The sequence below is a fragment of the Corylus avellana genome, chromosome 6, assembly GCF_965113065.1.
Source record: "Corylus avellana chromosome 6, dhCorAvel1.hap1.2, whole genome shotgun sequence".
NCBI lineage: Eukaryota > Viridiplantae > Streptophyta > Magnoliopsida > Fagales > Betulaceae > Corylus > Corylus avellana.
The window spans coordinates 2,280,817-2,302,617 of NC_142495.1; the positions used below are offsets into that span (position 1 = coordinate 2,280,817).

The window sequence follows — 21,801 nt, forward strand, 5'->3', positions numbered from 1 at the left end:
CATGTCAGCATTTGAAGTGAGATAGAACTCTTTGCACAATTGCAAATCTAGTTAGGTGGGTTGTCTCCAAATTTCATTTTAAAACCATTCTTAGTTTTTCTCCATTTATATTGAGTCCAATTAGAATTTCAAAACCACTTTCATTCAAATATAAATCTTCAATAATCTTGATACTTAGATACAAAATATAAGAGAGCACTCATGAAATTCACCTACCTAAACAAATCTCAGACGGCCCTGCAGACTAATTTGAACAAATGAATCTAATAAAAACTTTTGTACATTTACTGTTCGGATTGTTTTTCTCTTCAGGTCTCCCCACCCTGTTTTTGCTTTCTCTAAATTACCCAAAAAAGAAGAAGACATGCAGAGATATTCTCACATGGGCTTCACTGATATAAATCCAAATCCATTGAAGCAAGTAACTTTCCTGGCCTTTCTACCTGAAGCAACCTGCCGCTCCCTTCCAAGTAACGGTGTGAAGATAAAAAGTAGGAAGCAACGTGGAAGCAACGGTCTCTTTATCTTCAAGTTGCAAAACCTATACTTTCTTTTAATAAAGCAAAAGAGAAAGGTCCCCTCCCCCATTCACCCCATATTCCCACATTGCCCATTCCCCACCCACCTCCCCCACCTTTCTCTCTGGCCTGCACTAATAATGCATTCACTGCGGAAAGAGAGAGCTTCTGAGTAACGGACAAGTTCTGATTCAACATTTTTTGGGTTACTGGGTCCTTTAATTGGCTGTTTGCAGTAGTGTGTGTGTGGTCCTTTGGGAGAATGGCACATGTGGTAGCAATGGTGGTGGATGGGGTGGGGCTGTTTGTTAGAACCCTTTGGGGCCTGCAGGAGCGGCGGTTCTCTACCACTTTTGAGGCTGTTAGGTCTGCTGCGGTGTCCATGACCATGGCGCTCATTTTCTGCTTTTTGTCCGTTGATAGACACCAACGAGGAAGAATGGGCCTTGCTTTCATGGCCTTCATTTGATTTTTCAGTTCTGGGTTTTTCCCAATTTTGTCTTAGTAAATTGTTTCTGGGCAATTTGGAGTTTATGTAATTGAAAATGGATATGGTATTGGTATGTATGCCCTTCATTTGATTCATTTTCAGTTTAATTCTATCACCTCCACGCCATCGCCATTGCTCAGATTTACCCATTTCTGAGATGTCCAAGGCTTGATTGAAGCTCTGGAGGGTAGGTAGGTAGGTAAATCGCACCATCTGAAAGCTGGGAGCAACGTCCTATCCATTTCACTGGAAAGTGGAAAAGTATTAGATGGTGCAGAGATTACATTTTATATGTTAATGGTGTAAATGTTTTCGCAGCTATTTAAATTTTTTAAATGAAATTCAACCTTATAACAATAAAACAAAATTTAAACCGTGAAATTATTACTTTCATGGAGAGAATTCTATTAGCTAATTAGCATGACTTTGTATATACCGTTAAATGCAATAAAATAAAATGACCATAAAATTGAGTTACCTATAGTTGAATCTATTGGGAACAGATCTAATGTTACAACTGTAGATTAGTCATGGGTTAGCGGAGATTAGTGTCATAGATAAGTTTTGAATGTTAGATTGATATGTATGTATCTATGACTTTGAACCTTGTAACTTTGGCTATGATTTTCTCATAACTTTTGTTATGTGACGTAAGAACGTTTTGCTCGTGATCCTTCAATTAATGAGACTGTAATATTTTCTCTTAAAAAAAAATGACCATAAAATAATTGCTCAATCTAACCCTGTGAACAAAATGCCAAAAAATATTTCTATCTTTGTCTCTCATCTTTAGGAATAGCGAAAGTAGATAAAGAAACATATTTTAAATTTAATAGTAAAAATAAATAGCTAGTGAAGCCGGTTTATGGTTTATGGTCTTTCATTTATTTAATGTTGTTTAATTTAATAGAGTACATGCATTTATTTATTTTTTAAAATAACGTGTCTACATATTTACTACACAACATTATGTATACCATTAAATGCAATAACATTAAATTCTTAAAATGAAAGGAAAGTGAAATTGAGAGGATCTGTTTTCAAAATTAAGGGCTTAAACGAGTAATTCTAAAAGGCCTACTTGTGTGTGAAAATGGATTATCTCCATTTCAAAATCTCTCTATTTCCTTCATTTAGTGCATTTTGAAGGGTATTACTACATCATTCTTAGTAGGATACAAATATACCTCCTAGAATTACTCGGACCAAACGCTACAGTACACTTATTTAACGCACATTAAACTAAAATTGTTTTTCACAAATGAAATATTTTTTTTCTTTTAGCCAAATCTTACTTCTCTGATTTGGTAACTTCTTCAAACCATAGCAGCAACCAAATTAAATGTTTATGGTAGACAATTAACTCTAAAAGATTTTTTTTTAAAAAAAAAGACATGCTATACATCATTATTTTAACCGTCTTTTAATCATTTCTTTTTGCAAATATAATGAATCCACCATTAGATTTGTGGACTCGTGCAAGTCTTATAAAAATTCAATGATAAATTCACTCATTCACTATAAAAAAGATAGTTAAAAGAATAATTTTTATCATCTCTTTGAAAAAAAAAAGAAAAAAAAAAAAAAAGGTTATTTTATTTCGTGCCAACCACAACGGTACAACCCAATTGCATTATTTAAGGCATCAAGCTATTCCACAATAAATATCATGTCACCAACTGATACAATATTTACAGCAGCTCCTTTCCTGAGATTCCATCTAATTTATTGCTATCTAAATTATGAAGCCATGCATAGCTGTGCACAAAGTGGCTTCCCTTCCAGAATGAAGATAGGTTAATTAATCGATCGATTAATTAACCTAGAATTGGAACCTTATTTAAAGAACAGACAGGCAACGAGCTGTTTCCTGATCAGGGGAAAGGAGCTTATTTACACCTAAAAAAGAAGCATCAGCAACCAGGAAATGGGTGGCGTTTCCCATATATCAGGCCTGCAGGTAGCCTTTCTCCTCCAAGTAAGATATCACAGTTTCAGCCATAGCACTTGGGGGGAAACAGTTCCCTGCCTTCTGTCGTAATACTATCTGCAAAAATAAAATTGAGAGATAAATCCCATTTTATTTGGCGAAAAAGAAAGGGCATGAAGTGAAATGTCAGGAAACGAAAATTCGGATGAATACAAAACAAAGGCTGATTAAATATGTCCAATTATATCCTAATGCTAGGCACCTTCTGATGAAAATTCTAACAAGTCTAATTAAAGGGGCACCTAGCCATGTTTAGACACTTCCACCTTGACACGTTTTCATCTGATCATTCAGCTGACCGGAAGAAACCCGTTGTCACTCCAAAATATCGGAAATTCTTTTTGGCTGACTTATAATGGTACGGGCCTAGAGAAAAATGAAAAAGAAACGATAGAATGGTCCTCAACCCCAGAAATCCAACAAGTAAAAAATTGCTCAACTTTTTTTCATGTATTGAATTTTTCATGTTTCTCTAAACAAAATCAAATGTCAAGGGCATGTGCATATTTGTGCACATTCAATCCTATCATACATGAATAATCTTCCATTATAACCCTACGCACCTCACAACTTACTGGTGGTTCATATGGATCATCAATTCCTGTAAAACCTGCAGAATGCAAAATAAATATTTCACGCCCTATTTTAAACAAAGAAGTGATAAGACCACATCATATTAAACAGAAGAAAGAAGTTAGCACAAGCATGATAAAATCCTTTAATTGCTCAGACGGCTAGATACCAGCCCGAGCTAGAAAAATGGTAAGACCATATGATCTGCATTTTTTGGTACAGAGAAACATTCTTCCAGGCTAAAGTTAGTGACAGCAACATTATGAGATTGGATAGCAGATAAGTTATCAATGGTTTATCCTAGAATTTCCAAGAGGGAGAACTTCATTTTGATACCATGTCTCATCTGTATACTGAGAAATTCTTACATAAAATCCAGCACGCTACCTTTGATCTTTCCAGATCGTGCAAGCTTGTACAGACCCTTTGGGTCCCTTGCCTCACACACTTCCAGTGGCACATCCAGAAACACCTATAAAATGTGATCATTGTCAGTTCATCACAGTCGACCAAGAACCTTCTGCTGGTTCAAAACTCCTTTGCTTCAACCTGGTGGTGATAACAGTTCAAAAATATGCCTCATAAGTCAAACTGCTCCAATGAGAACCACATACCTCAATGAAATCTCTTTCTGGCAATAATGCACGGCAGGCATCTCTGTCTTTCCTGTAGGGAGATATCAAACTAGCAATGCAAATGATGCCTGCATCTGCAAATAGCTTTGCTACCTCGCCTAAAATTATGAAAATTATGGAGTTTTAAATCATTATGAAAGATATTGGTTGAACTAGGGAACAAACTTAATAATATGAACTTAATAAACACCCACCAATTCTTCGTATGTTTTCTGCACGATCTTCTGCTTTAAAACCAAGATCACTGTTTAGACCATGCCGAACATTGTCACCATCAAGAATGTAGGTCAGCTTTCCTCTCGCGTGCAAGCCTCGACTCAAAGCACATGCCAAAGTGCTTTTTCCTTTAATTAGAATCCAATATATGAGAGAGAGAGAAAGAATGTGACAATATGGATTACAGCGGTAGCATAAGAGAGTAGTATCAATAGTTGTAAACTATGCTGACTCACATAAGATCCAGAAACATTCCAAGTCCTACAGATGTTAGACACCGACACTTCCAATTTTAATTGGTTACCAGAAAGATTGGCATTAGAATGATGAATCTGATTGCACTCAAAGATGATTACTGAGTCAGCATGCATAAGAGTGATGAATCTGATCACACTCAGAGATGATTACTGAGTCAGCGAAGGTCTTTAAAATACTTAATTACTCAAACTTTCCAATACCTAATAGAGATTGTTACAATATTTTTCGATTTTTTATTTTCACCTTAGATCACAATGGATGCCAATAATGTTAAATCACAATTTATCCCAAAAGTTTAAGACTATGAAATAGTGAATTTAATAATTTTGTTACTATTCTACTCCCCCTCATATGTGGCTCAAACTCTCCCTTAATTTTTTTTTTTTTTTTTTAAATGAAAAAACTCTTCCTTAATAAGTGAAGCTTAATGTGTAAAATATTTAATTGAAATAGAAAGTAAATGACAAAGATAAGGTTCGAACTTATGACATTTGCTCAAATACTATGTTAAATCATAACTTATTTTAAAAGTTTAAGCTAATAGGAAGGAGCTGCTCAACCTATGATCAAGTGAAAGAGTCCATGCATTTTGCAACTCTGTTTCGCACAAGGCTCTACGCCATGTTGAAGTGGAATTAGCATAATTCCTTCAGAAACTTAACAAATCAATACTTAAAAAGAAAGGGTTCACAAAGATAAAGTAAACATCAGCAAAATTCTCCTTAGTGCTAATTTTGCATATGCAATTGATATCGGCATTATCTCGCTCTGCAAGCATATATAACTTTTAAACTACAAAGCCCATAAAAGTAATATGAAGATAAGGACTTTATTGTGTGCTTATGCATTACAGAGTACATGTCTCCACTTGAATCTAAGACCTTAAAAAACATCATCCATCACCAGCAGTTGCCAGCACAAACACCACTCAACGATTCATAAAAGCAAAAGTGGAATCTGATATCATTATCACAAACCTGAACCACTAAGACCGGTCATCCATATCACACATCCCTTTTGCTCAAGCAGCTCTTGCCTGTCACATTTGTCCACTGAACATTTGTGCCACACAATGTTTGTCGCCTTCCCTACGGTTTTCGCCATCTGGCTCAGATTCTTACCTAGTTAGATAATTGCTTCAAATTAGAACCCTAAATTGATCTTAAAAATTTGCCTGATTAATCATAAAACTCAGAAGTCAAAATCAAAACGCCGTGCATTTCATATAAGATATTTAATAGAACAAAACGACCTCGTTTTTGTGTCCATGCTCTTCAACCAGAAGCCTACCTACCAGTCGAAAAGAATAGCTTGACAAAAAAATTAACCTCCAGTAAATTTTTTTAACAACTTCGGTTAGTTTGAACAATCATTGCTTCAAATTCCATTTGAGCCCAAAGAAACATGATATTGAAGAGCATACCAGAAACGGCAGCGCCGCAGTCGTTCGCCATTGCTTTGATCGGTTTAAGAAAGCTCGATCTGAAATCGACGCCGTGGAGGCCAATTCTAGTCGCATTAGTCTCCAGTACGATCCTCGCAAATCTTGACTTGGCTAACGGCGACGGCGAAAACGGTCCGGCTCCTTGTATCGCGGCCATTTCTGAAGCGTTGGATGAATAACAAACCCGGCGCCAAGATTACGGGCGGAGTAACATGGTGTTACGGTGAGCGTAACATTTAAAGCAAATGGATGAGTTGAGTTGCGTGACAGGGCGACCGACGGAGGGAGAGAGAGATAGTGGAGAGGGGCATGTCCAATGAGGACGTAGTGTATTTATAACCAAAATTATCCTAATTATGTTTTTATATTGGAACGTGATTGAGAGTTGTGTTTTTATACTTTGATATAAAATTTTCTCCAACCTATTTCAATAATTGTCGGTTTAAGGAAATGCAATAGGCCCCGGGGTAGGGTGAAAATCACATCATATCCCTATCCGTATTTGTTCGCTATTCGTTATTCGCATAACAAATTATTGAGTAATATTATAAGTGTTATTTTTATGTCTCTCTAAGAATGACGTGACTTTTAAAATTATCATTGACTTTATGACTCATTATTACTGAATTTTGATCAAATAATATTTTTAAAAGCCATCTCATTTTTTGATCCGTATATGTAGATGCGAATAACGATTTTTAAGTATGAAAATAATTAAATTTGTTTTGGATTTGATAAGTTTTTGACCTTTAGATTATGTTAGGGTTTTTTTTTTTTTTTTTTTTTTTGTTCTACTATCATCTAAAAGTCATACCTCACGTATTACAAACGCAATCCATTTTATTTTTATGTTTGCTGGATTTGTAATTTATGTTTTTTATTTATATTTGTTAGATTTGTAATGATATTGGATTTCACTATTGGGAAACTCTTTTTGATTTATTCGGATCTAATTGCCTTATATGTTGTTATTATTATATTTTCAAATATTTTTTCTCATCACCAACTATAGATAAATAATAGAATAAACTAAACAATGTATGAGATGAAAATTTCATGGCAAAATGATTAGCAAGTCTGATATGAATATATAATACTATTCAACTATAATTTTTTTTTTTTTTTTTTTTTTGTATTTACTAAAAATAAGAATTACAATTTCAAAATCCAAAATCATCATTACCTCTAATCGCAATAACTAGGCGCTTAGAGGATCACAATCCTAGTATTTGTAGCCTATATAAGGCTAGCTTATCTTGAACTTTTTTTATTTTTTGGAAAGAATGAAGCTTATCTTGAACCTTATTTCATGATTAAAGCATTGAGTCTATTATTGATTTTTTTTTAATAAAAAATAGTTTTTATCTTTGTTCTTTTTCCTTGTAGTGTTATTATCGTTCCTATCATTTCGATCGGGAACATCAGGAGCCATATGGATCATCCATGCATGACACCTGTGGCTATACGGACATTATATCATTAGACACGTGCTTCAACAACCTTATTACTTGGACTTTTTGGTACATAGTTGAGACCTAATTAGCGTAACTTACCAAGGGACATATAGTAGGTACCTTGTGACATCAATCCGCATGTCTGTCTGGAGATGGGGACCAAACAGGTCTCAGGTTAATTAATTAATAAGATCAGGCCAGTGTCGGTAAATCATTTCCTTTAGCAATTATATGAATTCTGAGTCCTATGGTTGGTTTATTTTATCTGAAAAGTTTGAAGATTATTAGAGAGAAAATTAAGGTGGCCGGATTTGGGGAGAAGAGTTCTATTGAAAACTTTCTTCTGGTTAAGAAAAGAAAACAAAAAGAAAAGAAAGCAAACAAGCGTGGTTTGACTGATAATTGACTGGACGTACAGTACGTAATGTGGACGTCCTACGTTATAGTACATGCATGACGAACAAAATCCAGCAAAATTATGTTAGGAATATTTCTTCTCATTTATTATAATATTTATTTTAGACATGATGTATTTTAAGTAATTAGTCGTATAAACCATTTGTAACTTGTAAATTAATTGGGGATGTAATTGTGTATAAGAGGCATGGGTGTATTGGAATTAGTATTATAGTTACTAGTAAGGGACCATGAAAAAATAGTAATGCCAGCTTGCAGTATAACAAAAAAACTGTTGCGCAACGTGTGAATAGGGCCAATATCACTTTGTGGAAGGTAACATACACTATTCATACGTTGCCTTCCCAACGATGACGTGTGAGAAAAAATGTCGCCTTGTAGCGATATTTTTACTGTTTAAACATCTCCAATTTTAAATCCAAACACTATATTTGAAGTCATTTTTAAAATGTCACTAATTTAGTAATAACAATTTTTTTTTTGGTAGCTAAAAACGTCACCTTCCACGTGGCAAATTTTTGTAGTGTGTGGAAGCTTTAGCTGCTTTATGTGCAGTGAAAGTTAACAGAGAAACGAGTACAAATTGTAGATGCAGTCAAAGCGGGAATCAAATATGGTCATATAGTAGATGAAATTCAGGAAAAAAAGCATCTTTTGAGATCTTTCAAGATTGAACATGCAAAGAGAGACGCAAATTTAGCTGTTTAGATTTGGAAGTTTGATGACTAAGACAACAAATCTTGGCTATGCCCTTCTCAAACTTGTAAAAGAATAAGAACAATATTTAATAAAAGTTTTTACATACACGTATCAAATTAAACATCCACCAAAGAGAAAAGAAGAAAGAAGAAGAAGAAGAAGAAGACGAAGAAATGTGAAAGTAAATTCTCTGGGTGCATGCATGGTTTACAAATATATAACATCCCCATATTCATCTTCGTCTCTGATTCCCATTTGATCCACCCTGCTTGACTTTCTACTCTCAAACTCGTTCTTGGATGCTGACAACTTCGGTACCCGAAATGCAGTTTTTAATCCATATATCAACCGTTGTCTCATATTCTTCCTTGTTCTTGGAGTCTCTGCAAGATCAGTACTCGAGGCCTCCAACGACGACGAAGACCCTCTTCCTCCTCTCACAAAAAACCGCAAGCTCGCCGATCCTCTATCAACTCTCTCTATCTTATTCTCTGAGCCGCCGCCATAATGGAAGCTGGAAGACCGAGCCGACCCCATTATGCTCCTCTGCGTATCGGGCTCGTTCAAGAGCTTCTTCATGACGCTCAGCTCTTTCTCCAGGCTCTCGATGCGGGAGCTGGTGGCGTCCATCGAGGCCTTGAGATGCGCCGCCTGGCGAGCCGCCTTTTCACGCTGAAGGATCGCGCCAAGGGTTGTGGGGTGCTCGTTGATGATCCGTTGCCTGCGAGGTGGTTGGGTGCGGTCAGTGGCGGAGAGAATAGAGCGGCGGGTGTTAAGCTGCTCCATCAACATGGCTCGGACCATGAATCTTATTGGCATTGTTGGGTTTTGCACCGCCTCTAAGAGGAGTTGAGGTGAGAGCTTGTTACAGTCAATGGAATTGCATATATGGGTCTTCTGCTCCTCCGTAAGCTTCCCACTATATCCCTGCCCATAATATGAATAAATTATTAAATATCACTACAAAATTCTTTAGTTTTTTTTTTGCTTTTATAATTTTTTAAAAATAATAATATATTTGAATTTTTATAAATTATATGACATTTCACTTGGTAGTAATTTGAATTAATGAAAAACCTTAACAGTTAGGAGTGATTGAAAAAGTAGTTCATAAATCCGACATCTACATTACAAATTTTTTAATTTTGATGAGACATTGCAAAAATTAAAATATTGAGAGGTATTGCAAAAAGAATGATAGTTAGATATTGATGGTAATTTGGTAAATGTATTTTTCCATAAAATCTATTATTAAAAAATAATTTATTTCTAATTTCGTAATAAGATTCTCTATAATTATGTAACATTCAATAATGTAGATTTTCTCAAATTCAAACATTATTTTCACATACCATGTAATATATGATGAAATATTGAGATGATAAATACGAGTTAATAAAGATGATTAAAACTAATATAACAGCATCTCAAATATTTATTTTGAAAATACTATTTAAGATTTAAAGAAATTTATGTGATATCCAAAGAATTATAATGGATTCTTGTCCTTAATTCCAATTAAATGACTAAATCAAGTAGAGAGGTAATAATAATTAATAAGAGAGAGTAGAGTAATACATGCCTCAATGTCTGACCTTGAAATAAAGAGTAACGGTCCTATAAAGAACGTCATGGCTCGTTAATCGACGATGCATGGAGTCGGTGACTATTAGAAAATCCTCGGGGGACATCGGTATAACGTCGTCAAAACAAGCAACATTGTGGCCTCTACCGTCATCCTCCACCGAACTCAATGCTTCAACACACCGACTCACAAGATACGCTGTCGTTTCGGCCTCGGGAAGTAGAGAAAGGCACGAGCGAAACACTATTAACGCGTACTCTCGATTAACGGCGATAATTCGATAGAAGTACGTCTCCGTTATTTGCAGCAGGTTCTCCTCGCCTTCGTCGTTCGACTCCGTCATTTCTAGCAACTCGGCTGCCGTTCTAAGAGCCGCGACGTTGAACGGTGTTATGACGATGTTGGTCCCGTAGCAGAAGTCCGCTATGAGAGCAAATGTTTCGGCCGTTATTTTTAACGGTGGAGAGAGTGTGAACACTGAAATTCCCATGAATTCCCGTTTTAGGTAGGTGCTTCTTGATGTGAGAGCATCCTAAGAACAGCATTGAGAAACATGAGAATTGAGACATGTCATAAGTGACCACTGTTTTCTCATTAATTACGTACCTACTAAATGGCTTTCAGTTTTTATGGCAAGTAAGAATCATATAATAAATAAGGAAAATTTCACTGGAAAATTCCGGACACAAGAAATGAATCTAGACCAACCATTAAACAAGGGAAAAATAAGTGAGCTGAGAGCGACTTGGGTGCACTTGTTGCACAAAAATAATATTTTGTGCCACTAATAAGAAGTTGACACATCATCCAATTTCATTAGACTTATATTTAAAATAAAAACTTAACTACACCAGATTATATACTCTAAATAAAATAAAAAAAATTAATTTTAAAAAAAAAAAAACAGAATTTTTAAAACTCTGCCACCCTAGGCCATGGGAGTGGCTGCGCCGCCACCCCTAGGACTAGGGGTGGCCAGCTAGCCACCCCTTCAAATTTTTTTTTATTTTTTATTATATAAACAATTAATTTTTTATTTCATATGTGATATAATTAGGTGTACGTAAAACTTTTTTTTTTTTTTTTTAACTTAAGTTTGTTAAGTTTGGCTTAGGTGTCAACTTCTGATTGATTGCACAAAACTCACATTTTGTGTAACCTCCCTATATAAGTTATTTTCAAAATAAGCAGCTAGCCAAATAATTTTTATTTTTCATTTTTTTAAAAAAAAAATTGACCAATTTTCTTATTTATGATTAGGTTTTATGAATTTTTGTGACCAATTAATGAAAAGCCTTAAAAATGGGATTGCGGGGCCATCTGACTGTCCGGGATAATGGCCGTCACAATTTCTATCTCTTAAATTGTCTAATTTTTTAATAAAAATTCGAACAGACCAATAACGACGATTCTCAATCTCAAAAATTCCACAGAAACCAACAAACAACTGCTTGGTCATGTACAGTTTTTCATATGAAATTATTCACAATGATGTACTTGGTGTAGTACTATCTATTATGACCTTAACTATAAAATTAATGAAAATTAAGAACAAATCTTGTTTTTTTTTTTTTTTCTTTTCTTAAGACAAACAGATATTTTTAATAATTTTGTTGTTTGAATTACTAACGATCGGAACAACAAAATTACTAAAAATCTAGATCCTCTAACATCCAAGTGCCAACCTTCCTTAGAAAAGAAAACATGAAGTCACCGGCCAACTCAAGAAGAAAATATAGTAGATCTCAAGCAACACAACTAACCTTGTGCAGATGAAAACACCTTCCATGAACGTTTATCAAGATGTCTGTCTTCTGCCCCCATGCCAGCGACCTGGTTAACATAACTGATTCAAATATCACAGAGGGTTTTTCTGGAACAGTGAAACTGATATATAAACACTAGAAGAAAAGAAGAAAAAAAGAAAAAAAGAAAAGGAAAATAATGGGAAATATATATACATACCATGCCTGTACTCTAGTATGGAGAGGTGTGGGAGGAGAAGAGATAGTTGGGGAGAGAGAAGGGGAGGTGGAGGAGGAATCTTCGTATTCTTTTTCTTCATGTATTGTCTCTACAACTCCCAGATGTTTCCAAGCCTTCATTCTCTTCTTAGCTTCTCTTCCTATTCCAGAGTAATGTGGATGTTATGTTGTTGTTGTTGTTACAGTTGGGAAGGTGAGAAATTCCATGCTGGGTAATGAATTGGTGGAGGTATTAATGGCATGCATGTGATGACTCATAAATGCTAGCCTTAACTCTTCCTTCAATCACTTTTATTTGTTTTTTTGAAATTCTCTTGGTATATATGGTCATTTGGATCAGGTCTGTCTTGGAGCTTGCAAAATTGCTTCTAAGGAAAATCTAGTAATCTTCATTGGATCAAGATTTGAAATTGTGAATTCTAAAATTATGGAACATTGGCGGTTTGAAAAATGTTATCTATTAAAAAGTAGACAGGCCACCGAGACAAACATATAGAGGCTTTGGTAGATAGGGTAGTGTGGCTTTTGAAATGAGAAATGCTATGATTCTTTATGGAGTTCTCTTAATGTTTTTCTGGTATTACATGAATATTATTTTTTCAAAAACAAAAAATAATATTCACTTAGAACGAGTAGAACACGAGAAAAAACCATATCATTTATCTTTTGAAATTATTATGGCACTTATTTCTCTCACTTCATTTTTAAAAAATAATATTCAGTTAATACAAAAAGAACACATAGCATTCTTCTTTTAAAATTCACGTCAATTTTACAAGATAAAAATAAGGGGCAATTTCACTTTACCTCCCATGAAATGTCACGCCTTGTGTAAACACTCATTTAAAGTTTAAAAAGTTTCATTTTGATATATTGACCTTTTGATTTTTTTCAATTACCCAATTCAGTTAAAACTTGGGGTTAAATCAGACGGCAAAAGGGGTAAAAACACCTTTTATACTCCTGAATTTTTTTTAAAAAAATATAAATTTACCCTTATTTACAAAAAAAAAAAAAAAAAAAAATTTATTATTATTATTATAAAAAATAAATTAAAAAATAAAATAAAAAAGTGACCCATGGCAGGTCATTTTATATATATATATATATATATATATATATATATATATGTGAGACCCGTGGGTCGCAAGGCGGATGGGTTGGATCCACCAGTGAACTAGCGGGTCAGGAATTTTTTTTAAATAATAAATAAATTTTTAATAAAAAATAGGGCATTTTAAGAATTTTATACCCCTCAGGATTTAACAGAAAATCGTAACAAATGTGTTAATTGAAAAAATTCGAAAAATTGATACATCAAAGTGAATTTTTAAATTTTAAAAAGATGTTTACAAAATGCATGACATTTAAGGGGAGTAAAATAAAGTTGCATCTAAAATTAACATAAAAGAACTGTGAAAAACATCGCTCTTGAAGGATGACCGAAGGTCCAATAGACATATGGGCCTTCAAGTGAAAACCTAAACTCATAAAGCTTATAAGATATGGGCTTGAACAATGAGTCAGGACCAAGCAATGCTCACACAGGTCCACATTGAAACCCTAACGCGCACAAAACCCTAGCACAAATACGGCACCGTTGTTATTGGATAGCATTTGCACTATAAATTCACAGAAACCCTAGCCTGTTCTTACTCCTCCTTTTTGCCTCGCCGTTTCCTCAGAAACACAGAGAGAGAGAGAGAGACAGAGAGCGAAGATGAAGTACAACCCGAGAGTGTCGAGCTCCAGGAGGAAGAACAGGAAGGCGCACTTCACAGCGCCGTCGAGCGTTCGTCGCGTGCTGATGAGCGCGCCGCTCTCGGGCGATCTGCGCGGCAAGTACAACGTGCGGTCGATGCCGGTGCGCAAGGACGACGAGGTCCAGGTGGTGCGTGGAACCTACAAGGGTCGCGAGGGCAAGGTCGTCCAGGTGTACCGCCGCAAGTGGGTTATCCACATCGAGCGGATCACCCGCGAGAAGGTCAATGGATCCACCGTCAACGTGGGCATCAACCCCTCCAAGGTGGTCATAACCAAGCTCCGGCTCGACAAGGACCGCAAGTCCCTGCTCGACCGCAAGGCCAAGGGACGCGCCGCCGCCGATAAGGATAAAGGCTCCAAGTTCACCGCCGAGGATATCATGCAGACTGTTGATTAAGTCGGTGAAACGCTTTTATTGGGTCTTTTTTTCATTTATAGTATTTTCTTTGTTTAGCGTCATTGGCCGTACTAAGAGGAGAAGCATTTTGAAATGCTATTTCTTGGATCTGAATATTTTAAGGGCTTTATGAGACCTGGTTTTGTTTTTTTAATGAATGCTATGTTTCTCAGTTTTCTGGTAATAACTTATGTTTTTGGGTTGGCTTGACCTGGTTTTGTTTTTTTAATGAATGCTATGTTTCTCAGTTTTCTGGTAATAACTTATGTTTTTGGGTTGGCTTATGATTTGTGTGGTTTGGTGTTTTTTAATGATAATAGCTCTGATGTGTTGATGGATTAATGTGTTTGATTGCGCAATGATTTTATTGAGTTTATTATCTAATAGGAATTTCGTTGGGTTTATCATTTGGTGCTGACTACTGAGAATCCATTGGCTGTACGGTTTGTTTGTTGAAGTTTGTGTTTGGAAGAAGATAGGGTTTCATTTGATGTGTTTTTGTGATTTGGTACTTAGTTATTTCCTTGTGGGTCATATCTTGACTTGTATTGTGATTTAGTTTCGTTATTTTGTGAGGTGTAAATGTTAGTGTGGATCTAGATCCTCTGCCAAGGATGTTCCAATATTGCTTCTGCTTTCTAGTCGTCATGTGATGGTGGTGAAAATTCTGATACTAGTTAAGTTTTGCTAGTTAAACAGTTTCTTTGTTGGTTCTTAGAAGTCTGAATTTAGTGTAATGTTTGGTTGTTATCGAACTGAGAATAACTTGATTTGATTAGTTTCTGATATTCTTTTCTTAAGTTTTACATTTTATTGTAGAATGCATGTTTTCATCTTAATGAATGGCTGGATGTGGAGTTTTGCATTCTGATTGATTGCTGGAAATGTCAATTGAAATACTACTCAGATTGATTATTGCAAATAACTAATGGAAATAAGTTTGTAACTGCATTAGCTAGGCTTTATCTATTTTATTAATGCAGCGTTTTGTTCTTTGTAAAAGATCTACTGGATTAAAGCATCGTGGCTTTTATTCAAGGTAGATTCATTTGGCATTCTCAGTCCAGATTTTGGTAGGAGAGTACCAGATGTAGGGTTAAATTTTTCTTTATCTTCTAAAATTATTTTTTTTTTCTAGTGAAGTTTATTGATACATGAGATTGGCATGTAAAGGTTTAGTTAGATAAATGAAGAGGCTTTATTCAACAAAATGACCTTGACATTGCAAGGGGTGATACTCAATTTTACCCATAGTATATCAGTAATATCTACAATAATTGTGTTATATGCTTGCTGTGGCATGAATATGCATATATTGTACTATGCTTTTTTTCCTTGTGTGGTTGATTTAGCATGCATGTGAAACTATCTGTTGTTCACCTTGGAAGAACTTTTTGCCCTTATTTCTTATTTCGCTATGGGGCACAAATAGACAAGTTCGTGGCTTCAGGATATGGGTTTTGCTTTGAATCCTAGATCTTGTGTTAACGTTAGAAAACGAGAGGCCTAACATTTTCTTTTTCTTTTTTAACAAACGGATCCCTGTATTTTCTCTAAACTCAGATCCTTCAATGACTAGCGTTAAGGATTCTGGAATAGCATAGCATGGCGTAAGTCCTGCGTCTTCACTACAATCAGCGTAGTATCTATTAAAGCGTATAGCTATAGCGTTCTACGACCTCTTCTAGGTTCAACCAACCAACGGAAAGATAGGATTATCGTCAAAACTGTCTGTAAACCAATCTATACCATAAATGTCATCTTCGAGTAGTGTTTTCAATGAGATTGAAGCTTTCGTTTAAGGAACGAACTGCATCTACTTCTCTTTTTTCTATAATTAATTAATTTAAACAAAAGAAAAACATAAAATTCATTTTAGAAGAAAAGATTTTCAGCTTCTAACCTGGGTGAGTGGATAGGATATCCACTACCCGCAGCGGAATATGGGTAGTATCGAGGTTAACAACATTTTATTTTGGAATTTAATCCCAAAACCACGCCATTTCATTGAAAGAAAAATACAGAAAACGAAGCCCTACTCCCTTATTTTCTTTTTTCCCCTCTCCGTAGCCATAGTGTCCCTGCTGCCGTCTCTCTCTCACGTTCTAAAAAAATAAGTCCAGTCTCCAAGAGATAGCTCAATCGGCTGGAGACCACGTCTTATGAAACGGAGGTCACTAGTTCGAATCCCCCATCCCCCTCTTGTGTGAACATGTCAAAAAAGAAAAAAAAAAAAAGTCAAAAATGTAAAGTAGATGTCACAAGCAGTTGGTTAAAAAAAACCCAATTGTGTGAGGTTATGAGCAGATTCTGCCCGCCTGTTCTAAAATTCGCCATTCGCATAATGTGGATTCAGATGAAAAATAAAGGTATTATCTGCACACATAGTGCGATTTACACCCCTAGCTATGAAGGGTATTTCTAAAATTATGTAGAGAAAATTTGGTGATTGAAAAGTAACTAGATTCTTGCTTAATTAATAATAGAGATGATCATACCACGAAGCACTAGCACTAGCACTACTTCGCAATCTGCCAAAACAGAGCAAAAAATGATTCGCAATCTGCCAAAACAGAGCAAAAAATGATTCTTGCTTATTTTGAAGGTGACATCTCCAAAAACATATGAATTAGCTAAACTCCTAAAGACTAGGGAAATTGTGCAAATATCAAGATGCCTACAAGGGGGCATGGGAAAAAAGATAAAATACTGAGAGCAGAAGACAATGGAAGACCTCAGGTATCAAAACAATTGATCCACAGAACAGTCATGGAGAACCAGAAAGAAATATATCTGTGGAACTAATTATTATGCGCTCCCTTTCATGCGCCACCCAAAAAAATCATAGAAATTATATATTCCAACATCACATCATCCAATGGCAGAAAACCATCAGGGCTTGAGAGCAATAGCCAACCCAAACCTGGGATTTTTGTCCAAGGCCTTGGTGTCGAGTTCCCCGGAGATTGTCAGCACCGACTTCGGTATGACCTCATGCTGCAGGAGAGCCCCGAGCCTCCCATGGTTGTTGAGCTTTGCTTTCACCACTGTCAGCTGGTCAACAGCGTATGACCCTCCAACTGTGAAAGTGTTTTCATTAGTGGAGAACCTTCTTGTGATCTCCCCAACAGCAGCACTCTTCTTAAATTGATCCAGGTGATGCACATATGATGCTTTTATACTGTCTCCCTTGTCACCCCTGAGAGAGAGAGAGCTTACAATATTTAAATCCCTCAAGTTCAATATAATTAAGATTTCAATAAGTTGAAACAATTGCCCCCAGTGATGAGTATGAAGGCTTACAATATTATAGAAGCAGATGAATCTGGTTTTGTCACGCTAATGCCAGCAGTGTACTTCGTAAAACAACCAGAAGTAGTATCATAACCTGCCTCTGCACCAAAAGCAATGCTTGGGGTGCCAATGGTGGCCGTAACATCAACGGCAGGAGATTGGCTCAAAGCAACAGCACTTGTGAAGGTTGCATGGTCATGGAAGTATTGCACCTCCAACTGCCAAAGGAGATTTTAAAAAGAAAAAAAAAAAAAAAAAAAAAAAAATTGAACAGACACACATGTTAGCTACAACAATTATTTTAACAATTTCCCAGCAGGAAGGAAGCTGATTCACACCTTGCCAGAGTTATAATCAGGCAGCTTAAATGAAGCAATGGTCTTTGTTGATGGGACAATCTCAGTGAATGTAAGGGTTGTTGCGATCTGCAAAGACACAATGCAAGATGACTCAACAAGAAGTAAATTTGCTATACTAACATTTTCAAACAAAGGAGGCAACCCACATTTGATTCCGTATCAACTTTGACATCAACAACTACATTCTTGTACTTGTACTGTGCCGCCACATCCCCAGTTGAGAGTCCTCCTTTCTTCACCGCTGTTGATGTGAGTGCCTGGAATTAGAAGGAAAGAAAAGGATAAAATAAAAAAATAGCAGTTGATATTGTTACTTCCCACATGCACATAAATTCACAAAACACACAGCAGTCAAAGAAGGAATAACTACAACATGACCACCAAATGACATTCCAAAGCAAGCATGACCAAAAACCGAGAAAATTAAAATTTTGACACAGGCAGATCACTCTAGCTACTAATTATTGGAAAATAACTTTTAGGTGCATCTGTTAGAATTAACTACTGAAATACAGCGACAGATAAACTAGCAAAATTTCAGTAAACATAGGACTATTAGCAGCTGCATTGGAAAGAGATAAAAGAGCTTAAAGTAAGACAAAAAAAAAAAAAAAACTACAGCATTCAGATCTGTGCATATAACAAATTTAAGGTCCTAAACTCAAAAATAATCTTTGGCATGAAAGGTACTTATCACTTCAGTGGATAAACTATATCAAAACTCCTGCAGGAAAAATAAAATAGCAGCATAATTGATGATGCAAATACTGTGCCATACACAATAACAACAGCAAAATATTTACAAATGATGGACACACAACTCAAGTCAACTTAACAATATCTTGACCCTAACAAATAACATAAGGACAGTTCTAAAGTTTCATGGAAAGCAAGATATACAGTGAACTGAAGCTTGATGAAGTTTCTAAAGCAGCTGGAAAAATCATATAAAGTACCAGTCACATGCTATCTAAAAATGGCCAACAAGCCACCCCCCACAAGTCACACTACACCTGTGAATGATAAATACACTCCAAAACTTAACTAAAACCGACAGTGTCTTATGACCTCTCAGCAGTAAACAATATCCCATTTCATCACTCCTCACTATCTAGTACACATTTTCAATTAAAGCAATCCCAATGAGCTCTAGCTCATGCTGCACCTCCTTCTTCTATAAGGAGATGGAGGTTCAGCCAGCAGCATTCGTTTGTAACTTTAGAATCAAAATCATACTGAAAAATAACCTTTAAAGCCAACAATAACTACTATATCAACTTATAAAATCGAATATAACATACTACAAATTGCTCATTGATTCAGCGAAAACAGCCATTAGAGTGAGAAAGAACCTAGTAGTGTCTAAAATTATCGAAAAACAAAATAATTCTTCTACTTATATGGTTCCTCATCCAACTAATGGAAATGGTCGCTAAATCAATATTACGGATTTGTAAGACTCAACAAGCTGTCGTAAATCACTTCAGAATGCAATTCAAATAGACTAATAACAAGAAAACCACAAAAAAATAATCACCGATCTAATCCCTATTTCCCCTAATTAGATACAAATAAATGCAATTGATTATTAAAAAAAAAGAAAAAAGAAGATAAAATACTGAAGCTAGATTCCGTACCACTCCGGCATCGCTATAGGTTGAGACAGTGAATTTCTGATCAGCGTTGTAGTCCTTAGTTAAAAGATCTACAAAGGAAGCAGCAGCTAGTTATTATCGATGCAAAGCATGAATCCGTAACAGAGAAATCAAATCGAACGGAGGCGAGTAAGATTAGTGAGTGAGTGCGATTACCTTTGGCTTTCTTGCCGATGTCCGAGAAGAGTCCCGGTCCCTTGCTCATCTTTGCTCAGAGAGAGAGAGAGAGAGAGGGAGAGAGGGTTGAGGAAATGGAAGAGATCGATTTTCGTGGTGGCGACGAACGTGGGCAAAATGATGATTGATCGGTCGGCTGTGACCGATTTGGGGGTGACACGCGTATTGCCAACCGTCAATTTTATTGATCGGTAAATGTTATGTGCGTGCGTCCAACTCCAAATTGTTAACTAGTATTTTTATTTATAAAATGCTGTTAAAACAATTAAGGAGATTTTCTTTAGTTTTTTAGTGGTCTAAATTTAATTCCAATTTTTATATATATAAAAAAAAAAAGTATTGAAATTGAATCTAAACAGTTAAAAATTACAAAAAAAATTCTTTTTATTTTTTATTTACAGTACCCAAAGTCAAATCTCTTTAAGACCTTACTCTTTATTTTTTCTTTTCTTTTTTCTTTTTTTTATGCCCTGTTTTTTTTTTTTTTTTTTAAGTACATAAAAAGCCAGAAAAAAACAAACACAACAGAAAGGGAAGCATCCCTTTTCAGCAAGAAGAGAGGGTGAATTTTTACCACTACGAATTACAAAGAAGAAAAGAGGGAGAACGAGGAAAATGAAGATCTATATAAGTGTTAATTTTTGTGTTCATCATGTGGCATATTGGGCCGTTATATCTCATTCTGACTGCATTTCTATTTTTTTACCATTAGATCAATAGATCTTACTCGTTGTTGCAGGAGGGTCCTAATATTTTACTTAATTCATTATCTCATAACTTTGCATATAATAATAGAAGATAACTTAATCCATAACTATCTTTACAAATCTAGAGAATACTAATACTGAATTTAATATTTGATAGATGTTGATCATACAATCTATTATATAGATTAGATTAGGTATCTTTTATTGAAAATGAAATGTTGGTGTATAAGGTTGTGATTAATTATAGATTGAGTTTGCAATCAACTAGGAAAATCTGTCCATAATTACCCAAAAAATCTAAATGATATCTTTTTTTTTTTTTTTTTTTGATATACAATAAAGTTTTAGTCATATGATTCTCGGTTTTGTACTTTCTGCTGATTATGCAGTTATATGTGTTTATTGCCAATACTTTTATATTTTTATGAGAGCAAAAACAATAGTCGCAAATATGCAGGTATTGAGACTCGAACCAATGTGTCCAAGGTTGAAAAGACTAGGCCTAGGTATGGGTCAAAACGGTCTGATTTTGGCTCTTATCGGTTATTAACCGATAATTTTCGGTTAAACGGTTTATTAACCAATACCGGACCAATAATAATTTTAACCGAAATTATCAGTTATAACGGTACATGGTTAAACAGTTCGGTTTAATCGGAGATTTAACCGTGGGTTTTATATTGATTTATTTTGTTGGGCCAAAAATGAGTTTTTTGACTTTTGAGTGCCCAAATACTTTTTGTTGGGCTAAAATAACTTATTAAAAATTAGTTGTTTTAAGGCCCAAATACTTTTTGCTATGACCCAAATATTTGTTTTTTGGGCTAAAAATTGAAGTTTTTTTATATTGATCCACCACAACCATTTTTATTTATTTTTTATTTTTTTTTATATATTATAAAATACATTTTTCCAAAGCAAATGGACTAATTAACATAATGAATGTTAATTAGACTAACAAAACTAGTTAATGAAAAATACTTTCACCAAAGGCAAAAAAATCCCATCCAATGTCATCACTAAAAAAAAAATCAAACCTACTCAAACTCAAATTAAGATAAGGTTACATAGGTATATATATAATCCCAAAACTACATTGTTTTGGCATCCCTACTTAATGGTTTATATCGGTTAAACGGTTAACTGATATGAAATTTATAACCAGACCGAACTGAACTGATAAA

General features: G+C 35.2%; 4 protein-coding genes across 13 annotated transcripts; 1 reads left to right on the forward strand and 3 right to left on the reverse strand.

The window, feature by feature from the left end:
- Window positions 1–2,624: 2,624 nt before the first annotated feature.
- Window positions 2,625–6,452, reverse strand: APK4 (adenosine-5'-phosphosulfate (APS) kinase 4). Of its 7 annotated transcripts, none has more exons than XM_059603100.2 (7): window positions 6,104–6,452; window positions 5,658–5,801; window positions 4,401–4,550; window positions 4,186–4,304; window positions 3,959–4,043; window positions 3,574–3,608; window positions 2,625–3,055 (listed from the first exon to the last, which is right to left on the reverse strand). In XM_059603100.2, the coding sequence occupies exons 1-7, from the start codon at window positions 6,279–6,281 to the stop codon at window positions 2,957–2,959; spliced, it is 810 nt and encodes a 269-aa protein (XP_059459083.2). In that variant the 5' UTR covers window positions 6,282–6,452; the 3' UTR covers window positions 2,625–2,956. The 7 variants fall into 7 exon arrangements, with proteins under 7 accessions (XP_059459083.2, XP_059459082.2, XP_059459084.2 ...); XM_059603099.2 differs by having other exon boundaries at window positions 3,562–3,608; XM_059603101.2 differs by having other exon boundaries at window positions 3,562–3,608; window positions 5,658–5,796; window positions 6,104–6,280.
- Window positions 6,453–8,756: 2,304 nt separating this feature from the next.
- On the reverse strand, window positions 8,757–12,430 carry LOC132187215 (Phototropic-responsive NPH3 family protein). 4 transcript variants are annotated; one of them, XM_059601452.2, is made up of 4 exons: window positions 12,245–12,430; window positions 12,043–12,112; window positions 10,290–10,811; window positions 8,757–9,621 (listed from the first exon to the last, which is right to left on the reverse strand). In XM_059601452.2, the coding sequence occupies exons 1-4, from the start codon at window positions 12,382–12,384 to the stop codon at window positions 8,902–8,904; spliced, it is 1,452 nt and encodes a 483-aa protein (XP_059457435.2). In that variant the 5' UTR covers window positions 12,385–12,430; the 3' UTR covers window positions 8,757–8,901. The 4 variants fall into 4 exon arrangements, with proteins under 4 accessions (XP_059457435.2, XP_088373577.1, XP_059457436.2 ...); XM_088517451.1 differs by having other exon boundaries at window positions 10,290–10,756; window positions 12,043–12,125; XM_059601453.2 differs by having other exon boundaries at window positions 12,043–12,125; window positions 12,245–12,424.
- A 1,472-nt stretch (window positions 12,431–13,902) lies between these two features.
- Window positions 13,903–14,633, forward strand: LOC132187202 (Translation protein SH3-like family protein). The gene has a single exon (XM_059601427.2). It carries the CDS (start codon window positions 13,985–13,987, stop codon window positions 14,423–14,425), a length of 441 nt encoding a protein of 146 aa, XP_059457410.1. The 5' UTR covers window positions 13,903–13,984; the 3' UTR covers window positions 14,426–14,633.
- A 2,366-nt stretch (window positions 14,634–16,999) lies between these two features.
- LOC132188675 (mitochondrial outer membrane protein porin 2) lies at window positions 17,000–20,071 on the reverse strand. Its single transcript, XM_059603195.2, has 6 exons — window positions 19,890–20,071; window positions 19,716–19,783; window positions 18,225–18,335; window positions 18,058–18,144; window positions 17,729–17,937; window positions 17,000–17,624 (listed from the first exon to the last, which is right to left on the reverse strand). Exons 1-6 carry the CDS (start codon window positions 19,936–19,938, stop codon window positions 17,318–17,320), a joined length of 831 nt encoding a protein of 276 aa, XP_059459178.1. The 5' UTR covers window positions 19,939–20,071; the 3' UTR covers window positions 17,000–17,317.
- Window positions 20,072–21,801: the final 1,730 nt, after the last annotated feature.

Coding starts and splice junctions, on each gene's coding strand:
- LOC132187215 (XM_059601452.2), bottom strand. CDS start 12,384: ATGAAGGCTTGGAAACATCTGGGAGTTGTAGAGACAATACATGAAGAA. Junction 10,812..12,042: donor GGTGTTTTCATCTGCACAAG/GTTAGTTGTGTT, acceptor TGCTGTTCTTAG/GATGCTCTCACATCAAGAAG. Junction 9,622..10,289: donor CCGTTACTCTTTATTTCAAG/GTCAGACATTGA, acceptor TATTATGGGCAG/GGATATAGTGGGAAGCTTAC.
- APK4 (XM_059603099.2), bottom strand. CDS start 6,281: ATGGCCGCGATACAAGGAGCCGGACCGTTTTCGCCGTCGCCGTTAGCC. Junction 5,802..6,103: donor CTGCGGCGCTGCCGTTTCTG/GTATGCTCTTCA, acceptor TTATCTAACTAG/GTAAGAATCTGAGCCAGATG. Junction 3,609..3,958: donor ACGATCTGGAAAGATCAAAG/GTAGCGTGCTGG, acceptor TGCATTCTGCAG/GTTTTACAGGAATTGATGAT.
- LOC132188675 (XM_059603195.2), bottom strand. CDS start 19,938: ATGAGCAAGGGACCGGGACTCTTCTCGGACATCGGCAAGAAAGCCAAA. Junction 19,784..19,889: donor CATCGGCAAGAAAGCCAAAG/GTAATCGCACTC, acceptor CTTCCTTTGTAG/ATCTTTTAACTAAGGACTAC. Junction 18,145..18,224: donor AAGTTGATACGGAATCAAAT/GTGGGTTGCCTC, acceptor GTGTCTTTGCAG/ATCGCAACAACCCTTACATT.
- LOC132187202 (XM_059601427.2), top strand. CDS start 13,985: ATGAAGTACAACCCGAGAGTGTCGAGCTCCAGGAGGAAGAACAGGAAG.